Raw genomic sequence first — 18653 nt, forward strand, 5'->3', positions numbered from 1 at the left:
AACTAATACGTAGTGGCAGGATTTTGTTAATTAATTTTAGTTAGCAAATCTATAAAATTACTTCTCATACATTAGTAAATAAATACTCTCATGCAATGCAAAATGAAAATTGGTGATCTAGTACTGGGCCAATGTGTATTTGTGAATACTGTGATGCTCATCGTTTTCCACTAGATACTTTCTATAAGAAAAAACAACTATTCTATCAAATTGTCTTTAAACAAATGATTAGTTGACTTAGTTGACAAGATGGGGCAACCCTTGAAAAAGGCCTATATGGCAAAAGACAAGCATTTTTCTGAATTTAGGTTAGACTTGCATGTCACTGTTGGTTGCGAAAACCTCGTAACTCCAATCTTGGTGATTTTCATGTTTTAACTTCAGTTGAAGGGTTATATGCTCCTCTATGGGTTGAGACAAACTCTACAACCCTTGGTCTTATGAAACTTTTTCAAAATCCTTTGGATAAACTCATGCATGGTGGTCAATCTGAAAACAAGGCTGTTCTTCTTAGTTCTTGAAAATTTGACATTTTGCAGTTTTTCACTGGACAGCGATGACATGACATTTCAAATCCACAATGTCTTTTTTTCCACTTGTAGATATTTAAATGTGAGAAACACCATAGTCTACATCGTTCTCCACTTTCAAATAACAATGAAACTTGCAAACTCCAATGCAGCGTATGTTGTGTGTTTACTTTGTTTTGTTTCTCTGCGGAGTCAACCTGGGGTCATGAGGAGCGGCCATTCACCTCTGTTAATCAAAAGGTCAAAGGGCAGGTAGGTCGGTTAGTTTCTTCCCTCTGCTTGGGAATGTGAAAGTGCTTGTTATTCTCTCTCCCTAACGCAGGCATGTGACGGAAACAAATCAGAGGTTTCCACCACGATTACATGTTAAATATAGAACATTGCCAGAAAAATAAGGTCTTCTAGTTGATCGTTGGTTGTCTTTCGGGCTGCAGTCTGTTAAAACAGTTCACAAGGTGTACACTGTTGTTCCCGGCGTCAAAGCCCTCGCTCTGATCCTGACATCCTATCACCTTGACCTTTTAACAGGTGACTGAACATCGCTGAGGGGAGCCGAATAAAAGGCCAGCGCCGCGTTTCCCACTGATGCGATATCAATGGGTTCTCATCGAGAGGGGGATTTGCTGTAGGACGCCCAATACGTTTCAGAGCATCGCCTGTGTGTTAGAGGGCGTCAGGGAGTGCGAGGAGGAATGGGGTGGGGCAGGGAGGGGGGGTTGGGTTGCCTCGTCTCCTTCCCACCCCAAGGACAGCGTGGGGGGGCAGAGGAGCACTGATTGAGAGCAACACCTGTCAGGTGAGGCTTTCGCAGTTGACGGCACACGAGGAGCGCCAAGTCCACTGCTATGACTGCTAATCTCTGACGTGGCAACCTGCTGGGCTCCGCCGCTCTCCAGAGGGAGAGCGCCAGGATGCCGAGCACCGGAGCTTTTTCACGGCTGCGGTCCTGCTAATGTCTCCTGAGCTGCATGAACCACGCTGATATGCTCTAAATACATTTCATTATCATCATCATGATTATATCACTAATTGTGTGTACTCGGTAATGCGCTACAGCAGCTCCCTCCTGGGAGGTGTCTGAGAGACTGAATGATTAAAACATGTATGATGAGCCATGCATCAAAACGTCCCTGTGGGCTTCCTCACAAGATACGTGTAACCGGCTCCACTGACACTCGATGCGAGCAAACAGCGGAGGATATGGTCTACTGAGGGTTGAGAGGCTGCGGAAGAACCTGCAGGCAATAACAAGACAGCAGGTGGATATTAGAGATGCAGGGGATTGACCTGAGCTGACCCCATCCATATCCACAAACCCATACTACATCACCTATATCTTGAAGACACGACTCCAGTGCAGCCTAAATAATTCCACTATACCGCACAATAACTGAGCCAAAGACTGAGGTGCAAAGCATCGCTGGGCTCCTTTGGCCTGCGCGGGCCCTGTTTCCGTCTCTTTATATGTGGTTGACAGGAGAGGATAAAGTTTTTGTGACAGCATTTGATGAATGTTTAATCCAACATTCATACATCCCAGGCTGGGATTGGGTCCCCAGTCAAAACCCACCAAAGACACACAGCAGGTGTCTGAAATATTCATTCACTACACGCTTCATTAAGAATGAAACATACCATGGTCCCCATTCATTTATTCATTTCGATTATTGAAACAAAAGACAGAAAAATGAGAGATTAAAACATGGTGGCTGCGCTATTCTATATTTGTCTCACAGATTTGTAACAATTTGTTTTGTGACAAATAACTCTGCCTGTTGAAATCCCGCTGTCATCTTGCTGAGAGTCAGGCAGCCACTGCGAGAGAGGCTTTCATGTGAGAGCGGTAACAAATCACTGTCTGACTGCGACTCTCCGCTCTTCATGAGGCGGCAGCAGTTTGCCCTTTGACCGGTCCAGGAGCGTCCGGTGACTCATCTCGCAACGCACGCTGACACGCATCGCAGCCGTCTACTGCGGAGAGGGGACAGTTTTCATATTTTTACTAATTAATGATGAAATAGGACAATTAATGATCTCTCTTGGTGGAGAGCGACCACACTAGGGCAGATGAAGTGACTGATGTTGGGCCTGTCAGGGATTGAGTTCATTTTTTTCTTGTGGTGGTAAATATATCATTGTGCAGAGCCAGTGCTAGTTCAGTATAGTGCTACACTCTTCGAATTTATGTGTCACATAGATTACAAAATTTCCCCATTGAGATCATTAAAGTTTCATCTATCCTAATCTAATTAACACAAGATGTGCAAATCTTGACACGTTATTGTCTAAGACTGCTTATACTGTTTTGAGAAATACGACTTTACTCAACAAAACTGTTATTCTACACAAAACTGACAAATATTTCAGTTCTTTTGTTCGATATATTGTAATTATGTTATAATAAACAATGCGATATGTGGTGACAAATATTCAAATACACACAAAATGTTAAACGTTTATCCTGCAGGAGTCTCTACAATATGCATGCATCACACACACACACACACACACACACACACACAGGTCTAGTGGCACGAATATATGAATATGGCATTTCACTTTGCTGTGATATGAAAAAACGAATTCCTAGTTAACTGATTTCACATTACGTATTGACACATAGCATGTTTTGGTGATTACAGCGCTCATTACAAAGTCCGGACACAGTTATTGCGAACACTTTTCCTCTCTCCAACCTACATGCATGCCGACTCTGCAAGTGCGAGAATGTGTATCCACCACAGAAAGTCAGCTCTCTGATAGGCGAAGGGGCAAGTGCTGTTGTGGGAGACTGGCATGCAAGTGAGAGAGAGTTCAAAGGGCATTGTATGGGCATTTTCCACAACTGAGCTAGACCTGCTTTCTCTGACAACTAGTTTAAAAGTCAAAAGGTCTAAAATTACAACTATCTACCACCATGTGCATAGAAATGATTCAGCTATTCACATTTTCACATTACAATACCTACAAAAAACAAGAATAATGCCTTTGTTTGTCATGGAAGAAGATGAATCACTCCTCCAAGACTGGTTCATCTTCACTATCTGCTCTGTGAAACAGACCTTGAGTTGAACATAAATGCATTTATGCAACATATCATATAGCTATACAGCTACTTAGTGCTGGACAATACAATACAATACAATATGAAAATTGAACAAATTTAGTATATGATGTAGTATATGATGTGTAGTATGTATATAGTGTAGTAAACAATGTATATGACCTACTATAGGATGTATATGATGTGTTATATGTAGTATGTATATGTATGATGTAGTATGCTGTATGATGGTATGTAAAGCCCTTTAAGACTTGACTGTGATAAACGGCTATATAAATAAACAAGCCTAGACTGTAACAAATATATAATCAGTTACAATAAAGACTTGTGCTGCTGACTCCATTGATGTCCATGGGTCATTAAGGCCGAGTCAGCAAAATTCAGAAACCATACTGGACTTCCAGCAAGTAACTTCTTCACCTCTTGTGAAGCAGCTGTGTGAGATTCTGTGTTATACAGTAAAACAGCTCATCTGTTTGAAAATAGCATAAGGAAAGGTTGTATACTTGTTAGTCTTTACATTAAGCAGTTATTTTGAAAAGCAAAGTTGAGAAGTACTTAGAATGAAATACATAATTTCACAGAAATCCTCCTGTACTTGCCGTCGTTCTGGTTTCCAGTCTAACCCAACAGGGAATACACACTTCTTGCTGATGTGATCAAAACCATGTTGTCTGGTGATGGCTTCATTCCTGTGACAGTCATCAGTCACTTGGGTCTACATCCGCTTAGGGCTGTGCTACCGGCGATGCACTGCGAGGCAATTTCCGCTTCCGCTGGCCCTCTTCCAGCGGCCGCGTGATATTCTGCAGTTTCACTCCCATTAATCTTTTATGGAACATGTTGGTCTGAGAAATGTTTCTGCAAAACAACAAAACTGCGGTGGCTACTGCTAAATATGAATGATTGTCTACGGCAACATGAAAGCATAAATTTAGACTGACATGCCAAACTGAGATTACCAAGGTTGTGAGGCATCCTTGACAATCAGGATCTTCTTACATGTTTTACTGTCACATTTATAAATCATTACAAGCAGCTTCGCGGCCGGTTGGTCCTTGACCAGAGGTCCAGCACACCTGCAAATTAACACAATCTCGGAAATACGTGCAGCTTATCAAGATAGAACTCATAAAATAATTTATCCTAAGAGCAAGGTAAATAAAAAGTTCAAATAAATGGCTTTGAAATTCATGTGCAAAAGGTAAATCAGTATAATCTCACAAGCAAATGCAGCCCTGCCACTTCATTTCTGGAGAGTCTAATGGAGACACAACCAAGCCATCTTTGCAAAAAATTATTGTTTTAAGAATACAAAGTCTTAACTTTGTAAGAATACAAAGTCTTATTTTTTGGCTCAAACAAGACAACAATCATTAACCCTCATCCTACCAACATATTTAACATACAAGGACTACCGACTGGGGTCCCTGGGGACCCCAAGAATAAACTACTGTAAGAAACAACCATCATAGCGAAATGTTAACTTATTTCTTCTCAAAACATTATTAGTTATGTAATTAATGTCATCTGAAAAAAAACCAAAACAGATTATTATTATTTTAGGAAAGTTACAGTTAATTAAATTATGTATTGTATTTCTGACTTTGAACATCATCTTACCTTAGGAAGAGCAGTATTTAGGGTCGTCGACAGAGCACATGAGGAAATCTGTCTGCTGCATCTGTGTCTGTCTCCTTCAAAATGACTGACAGAGTGCCCCTACCCCCCTGATAGTGTGTGATACTTTAAATTAGGACCCATGGCAAACATGAACTCAATAAATAGTTCCATCTATTAAAACTGCATAGGCGGAACTGGGTGCTTTTGACTGGGGTCCCCCAGGACCCCAATACATTGGTATTTTTAAAAAGCACTAATTAAAACAGAAACAGAAAACAATGATATGAAGTCATTAGGAACAAATTGATTGACAAAGTCATGAAAAATTGGAATGATAGAATAAAGCACCTGTGAGATATGACAAGAAGTATACCTCTGGGGTCTGCGGGTACCCCAGTCAGTAGGATGAGGGAAGACTAGCAATCAGAGTACAGAAGGTGACATCAAAGAGTTGGAGCAAATGCAAATATAAAGTTGGCAAAATTACAAGAGGGTTTGCTTATAGTACGATACCATTAAAGTTGTTGGTGCAAACTTCATTAAAGGAATAGTTCACCCAGAAATGAAAATTCAGTCATTATCTACTCACCCCCATGCGAGTTGAAACTCCGGTGAAGTTTGTTCTCCAAAAAAACTGAAGTCATTAGGGACCGATCTTTAGAGTTCCAAAAAGAGCAGAAAATATCCATAAAATGACTCCATACAGCTCTTGAAGCATAATCCAACGCTCCTGAAGCTAACGATCGCAGTGTGAGTGGAAAAGACAGATATTTACGCCGTTATTTAAGGCAAATATTCACTACAGCCAAAAAACAGTCGAAAAACGTTGCGCGTGCGCAGTCGTGAATCTCCTCCACTTCCTTGTTTACACTCCCAGTCTTTGGGCTACGTCGCACAAACTGAAAAAGCTTCACTAAAAAGCTTTCTTGAGCAAATAGTTTAAAACTGTGTGAATTCAAAGCTATTTCAAACTAATGAAGCAGCAACTGTGGGAGCGATCTCCTAAAGTAAGACGAGATGAGGTTGTTCTCAATTATTTTAAATCTCATATAAAACCTCCTTGGTATGTGCTGGGTGAGCAACTTGCATTTAAATGATTGGGCAGCCATTTTTCTGTTTATCCTCCATATCTTCTATTAATAGAATACATAGAATATCCATATTTGTCTCTCTCAGGTTTATTTTATGAACATTTCTGTTAGAACAGGGCATGAAACTGAATACTTACTCACAATGTAGTCATATTTCCTGCCTTATTTTATTTAAGTGTTTTCACAAAAGAAATGTAAAAAGATACTTAATTAAAAAGACATTGAAAATGTTCTTTAAATGTACTTTTTGTAGGCCTACTATTTCCAAAAATGATCTAATAGTCAATAATTATCTTGGCATAATCAGACATTTATGAAAAATTGTCACATTTAATTTCACATTTGGTGTGAAAGGTGCAAAGACTGAATGGTTTCTATTTATCACGAGTTTTCACATCACATAAATAAAGTAACTTTTATCAAGTGTTTTTAAATTACTGTGTTATAAACATAATAAATGCATATAAATAGGCTATGTTATATATGTATGCCTACAGGCAGGTAGAATAAGAATCTTTCTACTACCTTTCTGTGCATTATTCGGTGAAGAGTGAAGAGAAAGGTTTAGTTGTAGTAGAGCTGGTTCTGAGCTGGTCCTGAATGGCTGCTGTCTTTTATGCTGGGTTCAGGTCACATCAGAAGTGGAAGAAGAGAATGATTTTGTACTACTTTAAACTTGATTGCTCGCTTTTCGTAAGTAGGTTGTATTAGCGTGAATTTACTGTGGACAGAGTTGCAGTGGTCTAATTAAGGTAAACGGATTCCCCTGCTTCCCAATTCACAACACACCAGTTTGGCATCGGTGACGTGTTTTCATATATTCCAGAGAGGAAGTCCCGCCTTCCTCTTTGCCCGTCGTCACTTCCTGCACACGAAAAAATGGCGGCCGCCTGTGTGCCAGTTTCGACAGACACATTGCGAAGAAAGGCAGCTATTAAAACCGAACCGAACGAGTCCGACGATGGCCCCTCCTCGGGCCTGGGTCCGGTGGTGAAGAGAGACCCGGTTGTCACTCTCATGGCCCCGGTTAGCGGGCTCCAGCCGCTCGCCTGGTCCCAGGATCACCGGCTGGCCGCCTCCACCACTAATGCTATTTCTCTGATGGAGCTGGTGTGTGATGTGCACAGCAACAAACAAGACCTGACACTGCACCGAACTTCAATTCCCGTACCGACAGAAGTGCAACAACTACAGGTAAACAGTTTACTAGCTCCGGTCTTGCCGTTTGCCCTCCCAGTGGCCCCAGAAACGTAACGCGCTGCGTAAACATAACAGCGATTTAGCTGGATATCCTTACGCCACCTTCGGCTCACCAACTTGCGGTTTAGCATGATAATAACTTGGAAAACGGTCTACAGTCTAATCAGTCCACCGCTCGCTGTTCGCGTACTGTATTAATGAATGGTTCAATCGTCGTAAAGCGGCCGTTGACCGTTTAAACTCGTGTTGTTATGCCACTAAACTAATGACTCTACAAGCTAACTTGGACGTTAAGATCCTTTATTACAATCTATTTAGCTATGCAACCGACAGCTGAGTTAACGTTAGCTTGCACAAGAAGTGCTCAATCTCAATAACTTGAATAGATGCAAACAATTAAGCTTTTTTTTTTTTTTTTTTTTTTTTTTTAAATGTCTCGTGTCTAAAGACATATACTTGTGACCGTGTTTTTCCCGCTAAAACTGTGGTCTACAGAGGTGAACAGTGGGCTAAATCTCGGTAACATTGTGATTCCCAATTGACCTCAATTATAGCTGCATATGATTTATGTTTACTTGCATCTGGAGTCTCAACATCACAAAGTAATAGTATTCCCATGCAGTCACATGCATTTCCTACTAATATGGTGCTTTACCATATACACAGCTCATTGGCTGTGGCTGGCATTTGATAGTAATCACCTGTTAACTTATTACAGTCACTGTTATTTTCCTACCAAGATGGCTGTGAGGTGAAGTAAGGGGAATACTATGACTATAAAACCATTCTGTGAAGCAATAAGAGCTAGCTAGTCAGTAAACGGTTTCTGATGCTTTTTGAGTCTACAAAACAGATGTATAGACATGTAGGCTATATCTACACTTCAAAATCAATGGGATCACTCCATGCAAGTCAAGCATTTGCCCTTGTGGGAGTATGGTTTGATTATTTATTGCAGTGGTGTCTAACTATGTGCCATGGAGAGCTGAGAGTCTGCAGGCTTCACCACTGAGTTTTGGGATTTTGCATGTTCGGACAACAATGGAGTGATCCTGAACAAAATGTCATAGACTAGTTCTTCATGCAAGAAAATTAACTCTGCATAATTTAAAGGGATGTGTCGTTTTTAACATATCTGTGTTGTCTTATTTTCTTATACTGCAAATAATACCAATACATTTAACACATTAACATATCTTGTGTTAATTTGATGTCCCAACGACACACAGATGTGTTTTTAAAATGGCATATCCTTTTTTTTTTTTTGTGTGTGTTAACATTGTATTTACATGTAAAGCAACTTAACTGTGTATTAAATGTGTTTTGGAACCAAATATTCACCTGGATACTATCGATTTGTCAATGATGGACATTTGACCACATACTTCACCCCTAAATACTAATAAAATTCAGTGGATCATCTACATAGACATCTACTTAAATTGAAAGTTAAATGATCTCAGCCCTTATACTGATCTTTAAAGGGATAATAGGAGGCGGGGGGGATAAATTCTGTTAAATTTGGCTGTGGCTGGTTAATTTGTCTCCTAGCAGCTGCTCTGGCATGTAAACCACAAGCATTTAGGTTCCTCTGTATTCCAAAAATCAACTTGGCAGTTAAAATATTGGAAGTAGCAGAATTTTATAATCCAGTAATCCACAGTGGCAGAATGGCAAAAAGTTAGTTTCCTCCTCTGGTTTCTAGATATGATTAGCTGCTCGTTAAATGGGAAAGACATTTCTGAATTGGAGGCGCAGTGGAAGACTGTCTCATGTTGTAAATATTAAGACTACAGCAGCTGATTTCACTGATCAGTTCCTCCTCTCTGGTTGAAGCTGTGCTAATCAGTGAAATCAGCTGCTGTAGTCTTAATGGTTAACGATAATCTTAATGGTCTTTGGTTGGAATGAAAACTTGCAGACTCCCGGCCTCCATGGCACACGGCTGAATATCCTTGTTGTAAAGCCATGCTTAACATTGTGGAGGCCAGATATTGCTATTAGCATAACTGTTAAAAATTTGCTGCTAGCTAGTTTTTGTGCATTGTTTAGCCCCCACCCTGTGGCTTGTTTTGGTAGAAAATAAGGATCTGATATTTGCGTAAAAAATTAATTTCTCACCTTTCAATATAGTAATGTGCGTCGTCCCACCTGCCAATTGCTCCCACTTATGTTAAATTTTCTGCATCACAACTTTCTATGTTTATTTCTGTTTACATTTTGTTATGCCATATACAGTTGGATTTAGGTTTTCAGTTGTCTTTACCTGTCTTTACTTGTTTGTTTGTTTTTTTGCTGTTTATTGCTTTTTTATAATCCCCAATTTCTATCACCTCCACAAGTCTGTAGTATTTTAGGCTTTATCACTGTATAGCTTATTGTTTTACTTATGAATTAATCACTGTGTGTGCAAATATACTGTGTTGCTACTGGCTAATCTGTGTGTTTATTAGGGGGTAGATCAACATAGCCTGGGAGTCAGTTCTGTCCATCCACAAATCACACAAAACACCATTGTATTTGAGTTTTAGATACTGGAACCAAAGACTGATTGACAGTTTGTATGGTAAGAAATTTGTATGGTAGTGCAAGTCAAAGAGGTGACAAAACTCTAAAGAATCACATGTACCACATTTGAGGTTTTCAGTGCTTTCTGAGTTGTTAAAATATAGAACTTAAATGTCGTGCTTAACGTTTTGTCAAAGCACTTTGTAGCTTCCAAAAGTGATAGAATTCATATTTTTCCAAGAATTGTTTGTCAGCACTAGCATTACTAAAATGAATGCTGTTCTGTCTCCAACACTCCAATAGCAAATACTGGTGCATGTGTTTTTTGTGTGGACTGAAGGGACTTGTGGCGCATAAGTTTCTTAAACCTGAACTTTACCATTAACTTTTTTTTTTCTATTTTTTGCCTTAAGGTGGGACCAGCAGACCAGCTAGCTCAAGCAAGACAGAAGTTTGCGTCCCACGCGGACCCGAGTGTACGGCAGGCTTTTATGTCTGACAGGGTGATAAACCCGACTGTAGGAGTGCACAAGGGAATAAAATACACAAGCTGGTCTCCTTTAGGCTGCGACTCCAGCGGACGATGCCTGCTTGCTTGCCTTACGCTCGACCACAGACTTACCATCCATAATAGCCTCAAGCGTCTCGAGTGGAGCACGCTAGTTGACCTTACCAGAAGGTACGGTGACAGGCTAGCAGAGCGCGGCTACTCCAAAAAAGATAACAGGCCACCGCAGGAAAACCTGCAGAATTTTGAGGAGTTGCAGCGCCGGTTCCGTATGCAGACGCCACTGAGGATGGAGTGGTCAAGCGTCTATACTGTCAAACAAATCCAGGCAGACAATACATGCAGGGAGGAGGAGATAGTTTTCCTAGCGGTGTTAATGGAGAATGGGGACCTTGTTTTGTGGAAGTTTCTCCTGCCATGTGTGAACGGGACCGATGTTGTGTTTTATGATCTCATCGAATCGGGTGTGACCCGGCCCAGTGACCTCGCGTGGTGGGAGTATGAGAATACCGATCGCCGGATGAGCGGCCTGATCGTCGGCAGTGAGGTGGGACCTGTCAAGATCATGCCTGTCAGCCTGGCAGGGGTGAAAGGCTACTTCACGCTTCGGCACCCCGTGATCCTGTGGCAGGAGTCGGACGAAATCGCTGTTGAGAACATCAAATGTGTCCCGATAGTCCACCCGATCCATAAAACCAACTGCAGCCTGGTGGTTGCCACACGCGGCTGCTATGTGTTTTGGTGCCTGTTGATGATCTCTCCTGCAGGTTTGAACGTCCACAATTCCCATGTGGCCGGGCTGCACTCGCTCCCCCTCGTCTCGTTGGCCGTCAGCAGGCAGGGAGTCACGGTCTACACGTGTGCGATGGATGGCTTGGTGAAAAAGCTGACCCCGACCTTCACAGAAACCACCATGGTTTTCGCGCAAGAGGACTTGCTGCGGCCCGAGAGCTTCCCAGGACGCCGGATGCATGGCATCTCCGTGAGCCACAACGGAGCCTACATTGCCCTCGCCAGCACACAAGGTATGGTCGGTGGTCATCATCCTGTTGACAGGACCTACCAGGTAAACTTTGTGACCCTGAAAACGCCAGAAACCGCAGCAGCTCTGCTACTGAAGTCGCCCTCGCAGAACCTGTACAAGCTGGCGGATCTGGTCGACCTGGTGAGGTGGAAGGTGCTGAAAGACAAGTGCATCCCTCACTCCCTGCAGGACGAGCTCGAGAGGAAGATCCAGGAAGCCGGCTCGGCCTACTTCTGGCGCTTCAAGCTCTTCTTGGAGCGTATCCTCTACCAATCTCTCCAGAAAGCTCCCGCAGACCCCCGCTGGAAGCCTACACACGAGGACACCAAGGTCTTTGTAGGTGAGGAGGAGGAAGAGGATGGCGAAGACGACGGGAGGGTGAAGGAGGACGACAGAGACGGACGCAAACGGGTGAAGGAGGAGAACCTGGAGGAGGAGATAGCGGAGGCGCAGGTTTCGATTGACACTGTGGAGGCCCATCTGAACAGGGAGCACATGAAGAAGGTTCTGGGCGGGGTGTACCTCAACATCTGGACTGCTGTGAACACCAGCATCCCCACCAGTGGCCTGGTTGAGTACCTCTCTAGAGACTCCGACGACAGGACTTCAGAGGTAAAACTCACTGAAACGCCTAAAAATTATTGATTTATTTGTCTTTTTATACACCCACTATACTTATGCTTATTTTCCTACTTGGACTTTATGAAATTAAGCACTAAACTTTTATTCATGTAGTGTTTTGCACCTTTCCTGTACCATTTTCAATGTGGATTTAGGTTCAATTTGGTATTTGCCTTTAACAAAACCTGCCCCTCTTCATCTGTGCCCTCTGGTCTTCTTCTGTTCTGTATATCATCCTTCCCAGGTCCTGATTGGCCACATCAAGAAGAAGATGAACAAGCAGACATTTCCGGAGTATTGCAGTCTGTGTCATGAGGTGCTGCCCTTCACGGACCACAAACAAGCAATCTGTAAAAACGGCCACATGTGGCTAAGGTAGGAAACTTTTATTTAGAGGTTTAGGTGTAGATTGTTTCATCTTTATTCTTTTGACCCCCCCGCCCCTTCCACAAGTACAACTAATCCACTAAAGATGTGTTTTTATTACAGAAAATACAAGCTAACAGGAAGACTGTGAGCTCTCCTGGTTCAGACACTGCAGTTAAGCCCGGCAGTCAGGACACGAATCGAATCTTAATGCCAAATGCCTCCTTTTTGACGGTTTATTTATTTTCACGGAGCAGTAATCAAGCCTCCCACCTTTTGATATTTACCCATGCACCACTCCCATCCTCTCCTCATAAATACACCCCCCCTCTCCTCAACCTACGGTCTCACCAGTTGAATGGGACGTGGCGCCCCTAGTGGGCACTGATAGGGGGAAATCTGCGCCCGTCAATTTCACCCCGTTTCTGTTCCATGGCTGTGTGAGCATCTCTGTACCTCCCAGCCAGCTCTCTGATGCCTCTCTCCTCCAGGTGTGTGTTGTCATACCAGGCCTGCCAGACGCTGACGTTCAGACGTTGCCTCCTGCTGGATAGCATCGCCAGACTGCCAGAGCCTGGGGGTAAGCGCCACTTTCCATCTCTCTCCACCTCCATTTCACAGTCACTCTCTCAATCAGCCATCTCCTCCTGTCACCTTCAGCTTCTGCGTTCATCCTCGCTAAGCCTCTCAGATCGTTGCTTGACATTTTCGATTGCCCTCCATGGGCAAAGCAAATATTTAAGAATGAATGATTAGTCAAATGAGAGTGCGGTTTTTTCCTAAATAATACTTAACAGCACGTTTAAAAGTCAATACATCCCTTTTTTGTGTCTCTCTTCATGGCTCAAATGTAATCATTTTGGTCTCATTTGCAACCTGATTTTTTACTGCCACCTAAATTTTGAGCACCGACTGCAACCATAAATTATTTTTATACAATTTTGGTCCTGTATAGCTCAATGGGCATGGCACTAACACTGACAGGGATATGGGTTCACGTTCCACTGGGGGCCACTCAATTCTAATGTGTACACTCATGGTGCTGTTTGGCACTTTTGGATGAGTGCCAAACATGTTTAGCATGTTTATTGTCACCAAACAAACTCTGTTTAGCTGTGGTTCCTACACTGCTTATCAGTGCAGAAGAATAATAATAATTGGGTGCATTGGCCATTTTACAATTCCCAAATTCTGAGGTTTTAGTCTGGCTCCTAGATGCATCCCAAACCAGGCCTGTGCAGTCGGAGCACACTACCTGAGAGCTTGGGCTGATTTGGCAAAATCTGTCACCTTAAGTCCCTTCTCAAAACATTCTGTTACCTATTTTTGTGTCCTTCGTTTTTAATTTGGGTAGCATTAAAGTTCTTGCTAACTGTTTTTGAAAAATGCAATACAAAAATGATTTGTCTTTTCTTTGACCTCAGATCCGCAGTGGATCAAGAAGATCCTGCAGGGCCCCTGCACATTCTGCGACTCACCGATGATCTAGAGCGAACGGGACGGACCTCAGGGAGACGGGGCTGGGTTTCCCTGCAACCCCCTATGTTGTCTGACGCAGGGTCCAGTTTGTCAGGCAGACATCACTGCTACTTTTGTTGTTGTTTTTCTTTTTTGTTCATTTTCTTTTTTATCACTTTATATAATTTTAGAAACGCAAATAAAGGAAAGATTGAATACATTATGTTTGAACTCTCTGTATTTCCACATCTTAGTGTTGAGTGTGTTGACAGGTGTGTAGTCTACAAAATGTGCAAAGAAACTCCTTTACACTGTCTTAAAGGCAATTTATATTTTAATGAGGTAAAACATTTTGGACTAAAACTTACCTATTCATATTTTCTTTCCTCATCTAAAGTTAATTCCAAGTCACAGACAGTGTTTGGGTGTTTCTTTGCACAATGGGAACAAAGTTTAAAATGCGGTTATAGGGGGAGGTTTTTATTATTCAGTAGGACTTCAGGGCGCCATAAATAAGCTCCCTCATTTTCCTTATGTTGACTGTATTTCCAAACCTTTGGTGTAGTTTTTATTGCAAGTAAGTGGAAGTTACTCTGCCAGTCCTATTTTAGTCCTTTTTTTTTTTTTTGAACACAACAAATAATACATTCTGAATAATACATAATCTGAAAGGGAGGGAGGGATTGGGGGGGGGAAACTCAACATGCCTACTTTAATTGGCACTGTAAAACAATTTCTAAGCTCTGGGAAAAAAAGAACTGGTGCTCAGTCATTCTCTTAGATGAGGACTTCCGCTATTGTAAACGCAGAAGAGAAAGAGCGGGGAGAGGCAGATGAGATGAGCAAGAGGCAGGAAGAAAGCGAAAAAGTGTGCTTAAAAACCGGCGCAGCCCCTCCCACGGGAGCGGGGCGTAATGAGATTCACCAGTAATGAGGGACAAGAACATGGCGCCAGATGTGATTCTAATTCTAATCAAGGGAGGGGGTTAGAGAGCATATTGTTAAATACAATTAACCCTTTTTATTTTCGGGGGAGAACAAGGGGGCTGCAGGGACGGGGAACACACTCGCCGGCGTGTTCTCCCTCCGTCCCTCCCCACCACCCCCCACCCCACCCATCTTGGAGACATGGAGGTCAATGGCCAGTGATCAAAGAGGTAGTGGGACCTGGGAGACTGGGCTGGTAGCAGCGCTCCTCTCTGCCGCGGCCTCTCTCATCCCTTCACATCCTCGGCTCAGCCCCGGACCCGGCAGAGGGGGGAGTAGGGGGTCCACCCTCCCTCTGGTGTCACTGGAGATGATAGCCTGCCCCGGGGCTAGGCGAGAGGAGGCAGCAAGGCTCTCAACACTCAGGACTTCATGAAAGGGACCCCCTTTTTTTTTCTTTCTCTTTTTTTTTTTTTTATATAACCCACAGTTTTCCTACCCAATGTTGACACTGACTTGGCTCAAGAGTCGGTTGAAGATGCAGTCAAAATGAGGGGAAAATTTTCTCCCATTTTACTGGAAAGTGAATCATTTATCGCATTATCGTCCTGCGTATGGCTGCTAGAAATTTCTGCCATCGTTAAGCAAACTGGAAAATTAACTTTGTTTCTACAATAACAAAAAGCACTCCACACTCTTATTCTCTTAACACATTTGTGTCTTCTTCTTTTTTTGTCTTCTTTTGCACAACACACACACCCTTTATCACATGCATGTCTCAAAGCACTGTACAGAGAATGAGCCTAGCTAAATCTAACTGATCAGCAATCAATCATAGAACAGAATGATGAAGGACAAACATGCCCTGCTTTGTTACTTTTCAACACAACATGTTAATGACAATACATTTTAACGTGTTGTTATTAACATGTCTTGTTGTAAAGTAACACAAGTGTGTGTTGCCCCAAAGAAGACACACAGATGTGTTAAAAAAGACACGTTTGAAAGAGTGTATATTCAAAATGAAACATTAAAGGGATGAATTGGGACGGTGCAGCAGTGTGGTGTAGACGGGGGTTTATTGGTTTCTGCATGGCTGCCAGGTTTTTTGAGCGTGGGATTGGTGCTCAGTGTGTTGTTTGTCAAATGGAAGTCGCGCCTCAGGTTATAATGTTCATGTCATTGATAGGTGGAGACCAGCACTGTTAAAGAGGTTAGCTGTGTTTGGTTGAACCTCCTCCCGCTTTAATATAATAATCTGTCAAAGAGCATCTCCACTAGTAATTACCGCCTTCCCCTCCCTTTCTTCCCCACTGTCTTAGTTCTCTCAAGACTTCAAACGGGGGATTTTTCTCTTTGCATACAATATTTATATCCTTTATGTCAGTGGCTGGATGGCATAAAACATTCATAGCACCTTTTCACACTTTAATTTCATATGATATTCCTTTTGTTTTGTTTATATATTTTGAAAATGATACGTCCCGTTGTATTCTCTCAAGAGTATCGATTCATTTTGTTGCTTCAAAATATTCCCACTTACGCTATAAAACATGGCAGCTGCTCCGCTGCTTCAGACATTTGACTGCATCGCCTGGTGGGATCACGGCATTGTTTTTGAGACTCAGCATTTTTATGAGGCTCCTGTTGATTCTTTCCTTTTGTATTTTGTCATATTCTTGAGTAAAAATTTATAGGCAGGTTGTTTCTAACTACGGCAGCACTCCCTGACCTCTTTTACCCCGTTTCCAGACGGTGATCTGATGGAATAATACACACACTGATTGGTTTAGTATTGATAATGATGGCTGCACTCGACACCTAACCCTCCAATAAACTGCCTTGCTCTTTGACTGCTGTATGTAGGCTTGATTTTTGGGGTTATTGAATTGTTTCTTTTTTTAACTAAAAAAATTAAACTAGTATTTTTGAATATGGTATCAGTAGTTTAAAAAAAGCTTATATACCTTACTGACCTCATAAATCTTACTTTTAGTTGTTTTTTTTCCCCCCCTCAGCAATGACACTTGTATACCAGCCAGACAGGAAGCAGACAGCCCCTCAACTCTGAAATAAACATGGCTGTCTCCAAAGTTTGGACCCCAAAAATAGGCTCCACCACACAATAAACACTTTGGCAGAGCGACTATCCGAAGTTGCATCATTCCGCGCGCCGCCGGCTCCCTCCACGCCCCCCAGGAGACTTTCTCTCTTCTGTTTCTAAAGTATTTAAACTGAGGCGCATCCCCCAAAACTTGTCAGCGCTAATGAAGTCAGTATGCAAGGTTTGTCTTCTGTTCTCACAGCGCTGATGTGGCGAACATGGGCTGTCTAACTGGTTGTCTGGGATCCCTAGGGAGCTGGGGGAATGAGGGGTGGGGGGTGGGGTGGGGGTGGGGGGGAGGGGGGGGGGGGGCACTGACCCGAGACCAGTGGAGGGGTTGAGTGAGGAGGAGGAGGAGGAGGAGGAGGGGACGGGGGTGAGAGGGGTATGTCCATCATTAGAGTCGCTACTTGTTCCTGGCCATGAGAGCGCTGAACTGGAACTAATACTGAACAGCACAATGGACATGGAGAGGGAGGGCCACTTTTTACTGCTACATTAATTAAGCTCATTCTCAACATGCTCCCTGTCTCCTCTTGTTCAGCCACAATTAGGCGGAGGGGTTTGCACCGTGTACGGCTGGTTTAACTCTGTCGCCGTTCACCACAACCTCCCCTTACTTTAATAAGATTTGCATGATGTGGGTTTGATTGATGGAGAGCTGTTTCTTCATTGCTTGGGGTTTTGTTTGTGTTGCGAGATGACAAGGATAGGGATGAGAAGATCCGTGGCTCTCCTGAGCTTGTTGCGGCGTGTCTTAAGCGAAACATACAGTACAAGACGTTACATAGTGTATTCGTAAATGCAGCTGGATGATGGATGTCTGACTCCATCAGCGCTGGCACCGTGAAGTGACAGCTTTCTGTAACAGTGACAAGTTAGGTTCCAGCGGAGACAGATTGCCTTCAGGTGGCTAGATTTTAAAATCTCACCGAGAATATGGAACGCTTAACTTTCCTTTTGAAGGCTGAAGGGCTCTCTGTGCCTTTTATATTCCGGATTTCAGCAGGAAGAGAGGGGGAAATGGCTCATTTGAGAGTTTGCTTTAATATCTGTCTTTCAGAGATCAGAGGGTGTCATATTCACATACCTCATATTTCATAGCACCTATCACAGGCCATGTAAAATTCCCTTAAAAGTGCATTATGCAATATAATAGCAGGTTTCAGTGACATTTATCTGCCAAAGGAAGGGAAGCTGGTAATAGAAGTCACCTATTGCCTTTTACAAAAAGGATTTCATCACAAAGGGAATATTTGTGAATTCTCTCTCTTTGTATTGCTATTGCTGGTGACGCTTGAAATTAGAAATGAACTTTATTCTTTTTCTATTTCTTTTTATTTCTTTTTTTATATAAATATTATGTTTCTGTACATCCAATTCATTAGATCTTAATACTGACATAAGCAAACACAATATTGGGGATATTTTCATTAAAAAGTAACTGGTAGGGAGTGACTTATTGTTGACATATTGCCTAAGCAGTTGATCTAGATAATCTCACAGTGTTAAGTGAGTGTGTATGTGTGCACACAAGCCTGTGCGTGTGTGTGTGTGTGTGTGTGTCTGAGAGTGAGAGAAATTATTTCAGGGCTTGGTTATGCAGAATTTGTAATGAGTATTTTTGTT

The 18653-nt window shown here is 42.5% G+C and overlaps 1 protein-coding gene across 1 annotated transcript; it reads left to right on the forward strand.

Moving 5' to 3' along the window:
• The first annotated feature begins 7187 nt into the window (after window positions 1-7187).
• gtf3c4 (general transcription factor IIIC, polypeptide 4) lies at window positions 7188-14213 on the forward strand. Its single transcript, XM_071909673.2, has 5 exons — window positions 7188-7502; window positions 10430-12160; window positions 12414-12544; window positions 13027-13115; window positions 13960-14213. The coding sequence occupies exons 1-5, from the start codon at window positions 7188-7190 to the stop codon at window positions 14022-14024; spliced, it is 2331 nt and encodes a 776-aa protein (XP_071765774.1). The 3' UTR covers window positions 14025-14213.
• Window positions 14214-18653: the final 4440 nt, after the last annotated feature.

The sequence above is a fragment of the Centroberyx gerrardi genome, chromosome 2, assembly GCF_048128805.1.
Source record: "Centroberyx gerrardi isolate f3 chromosome 2, fCenGer3.hap1.cur.20231027, whole genome shotgun sequence".
Taxonomy (NCBI): Eukaryota; Metazoa; Chordata; class Actinopteri; order Beryciformes; family Berycidae; genus Centroberyx; species Centroberyx gerrardi.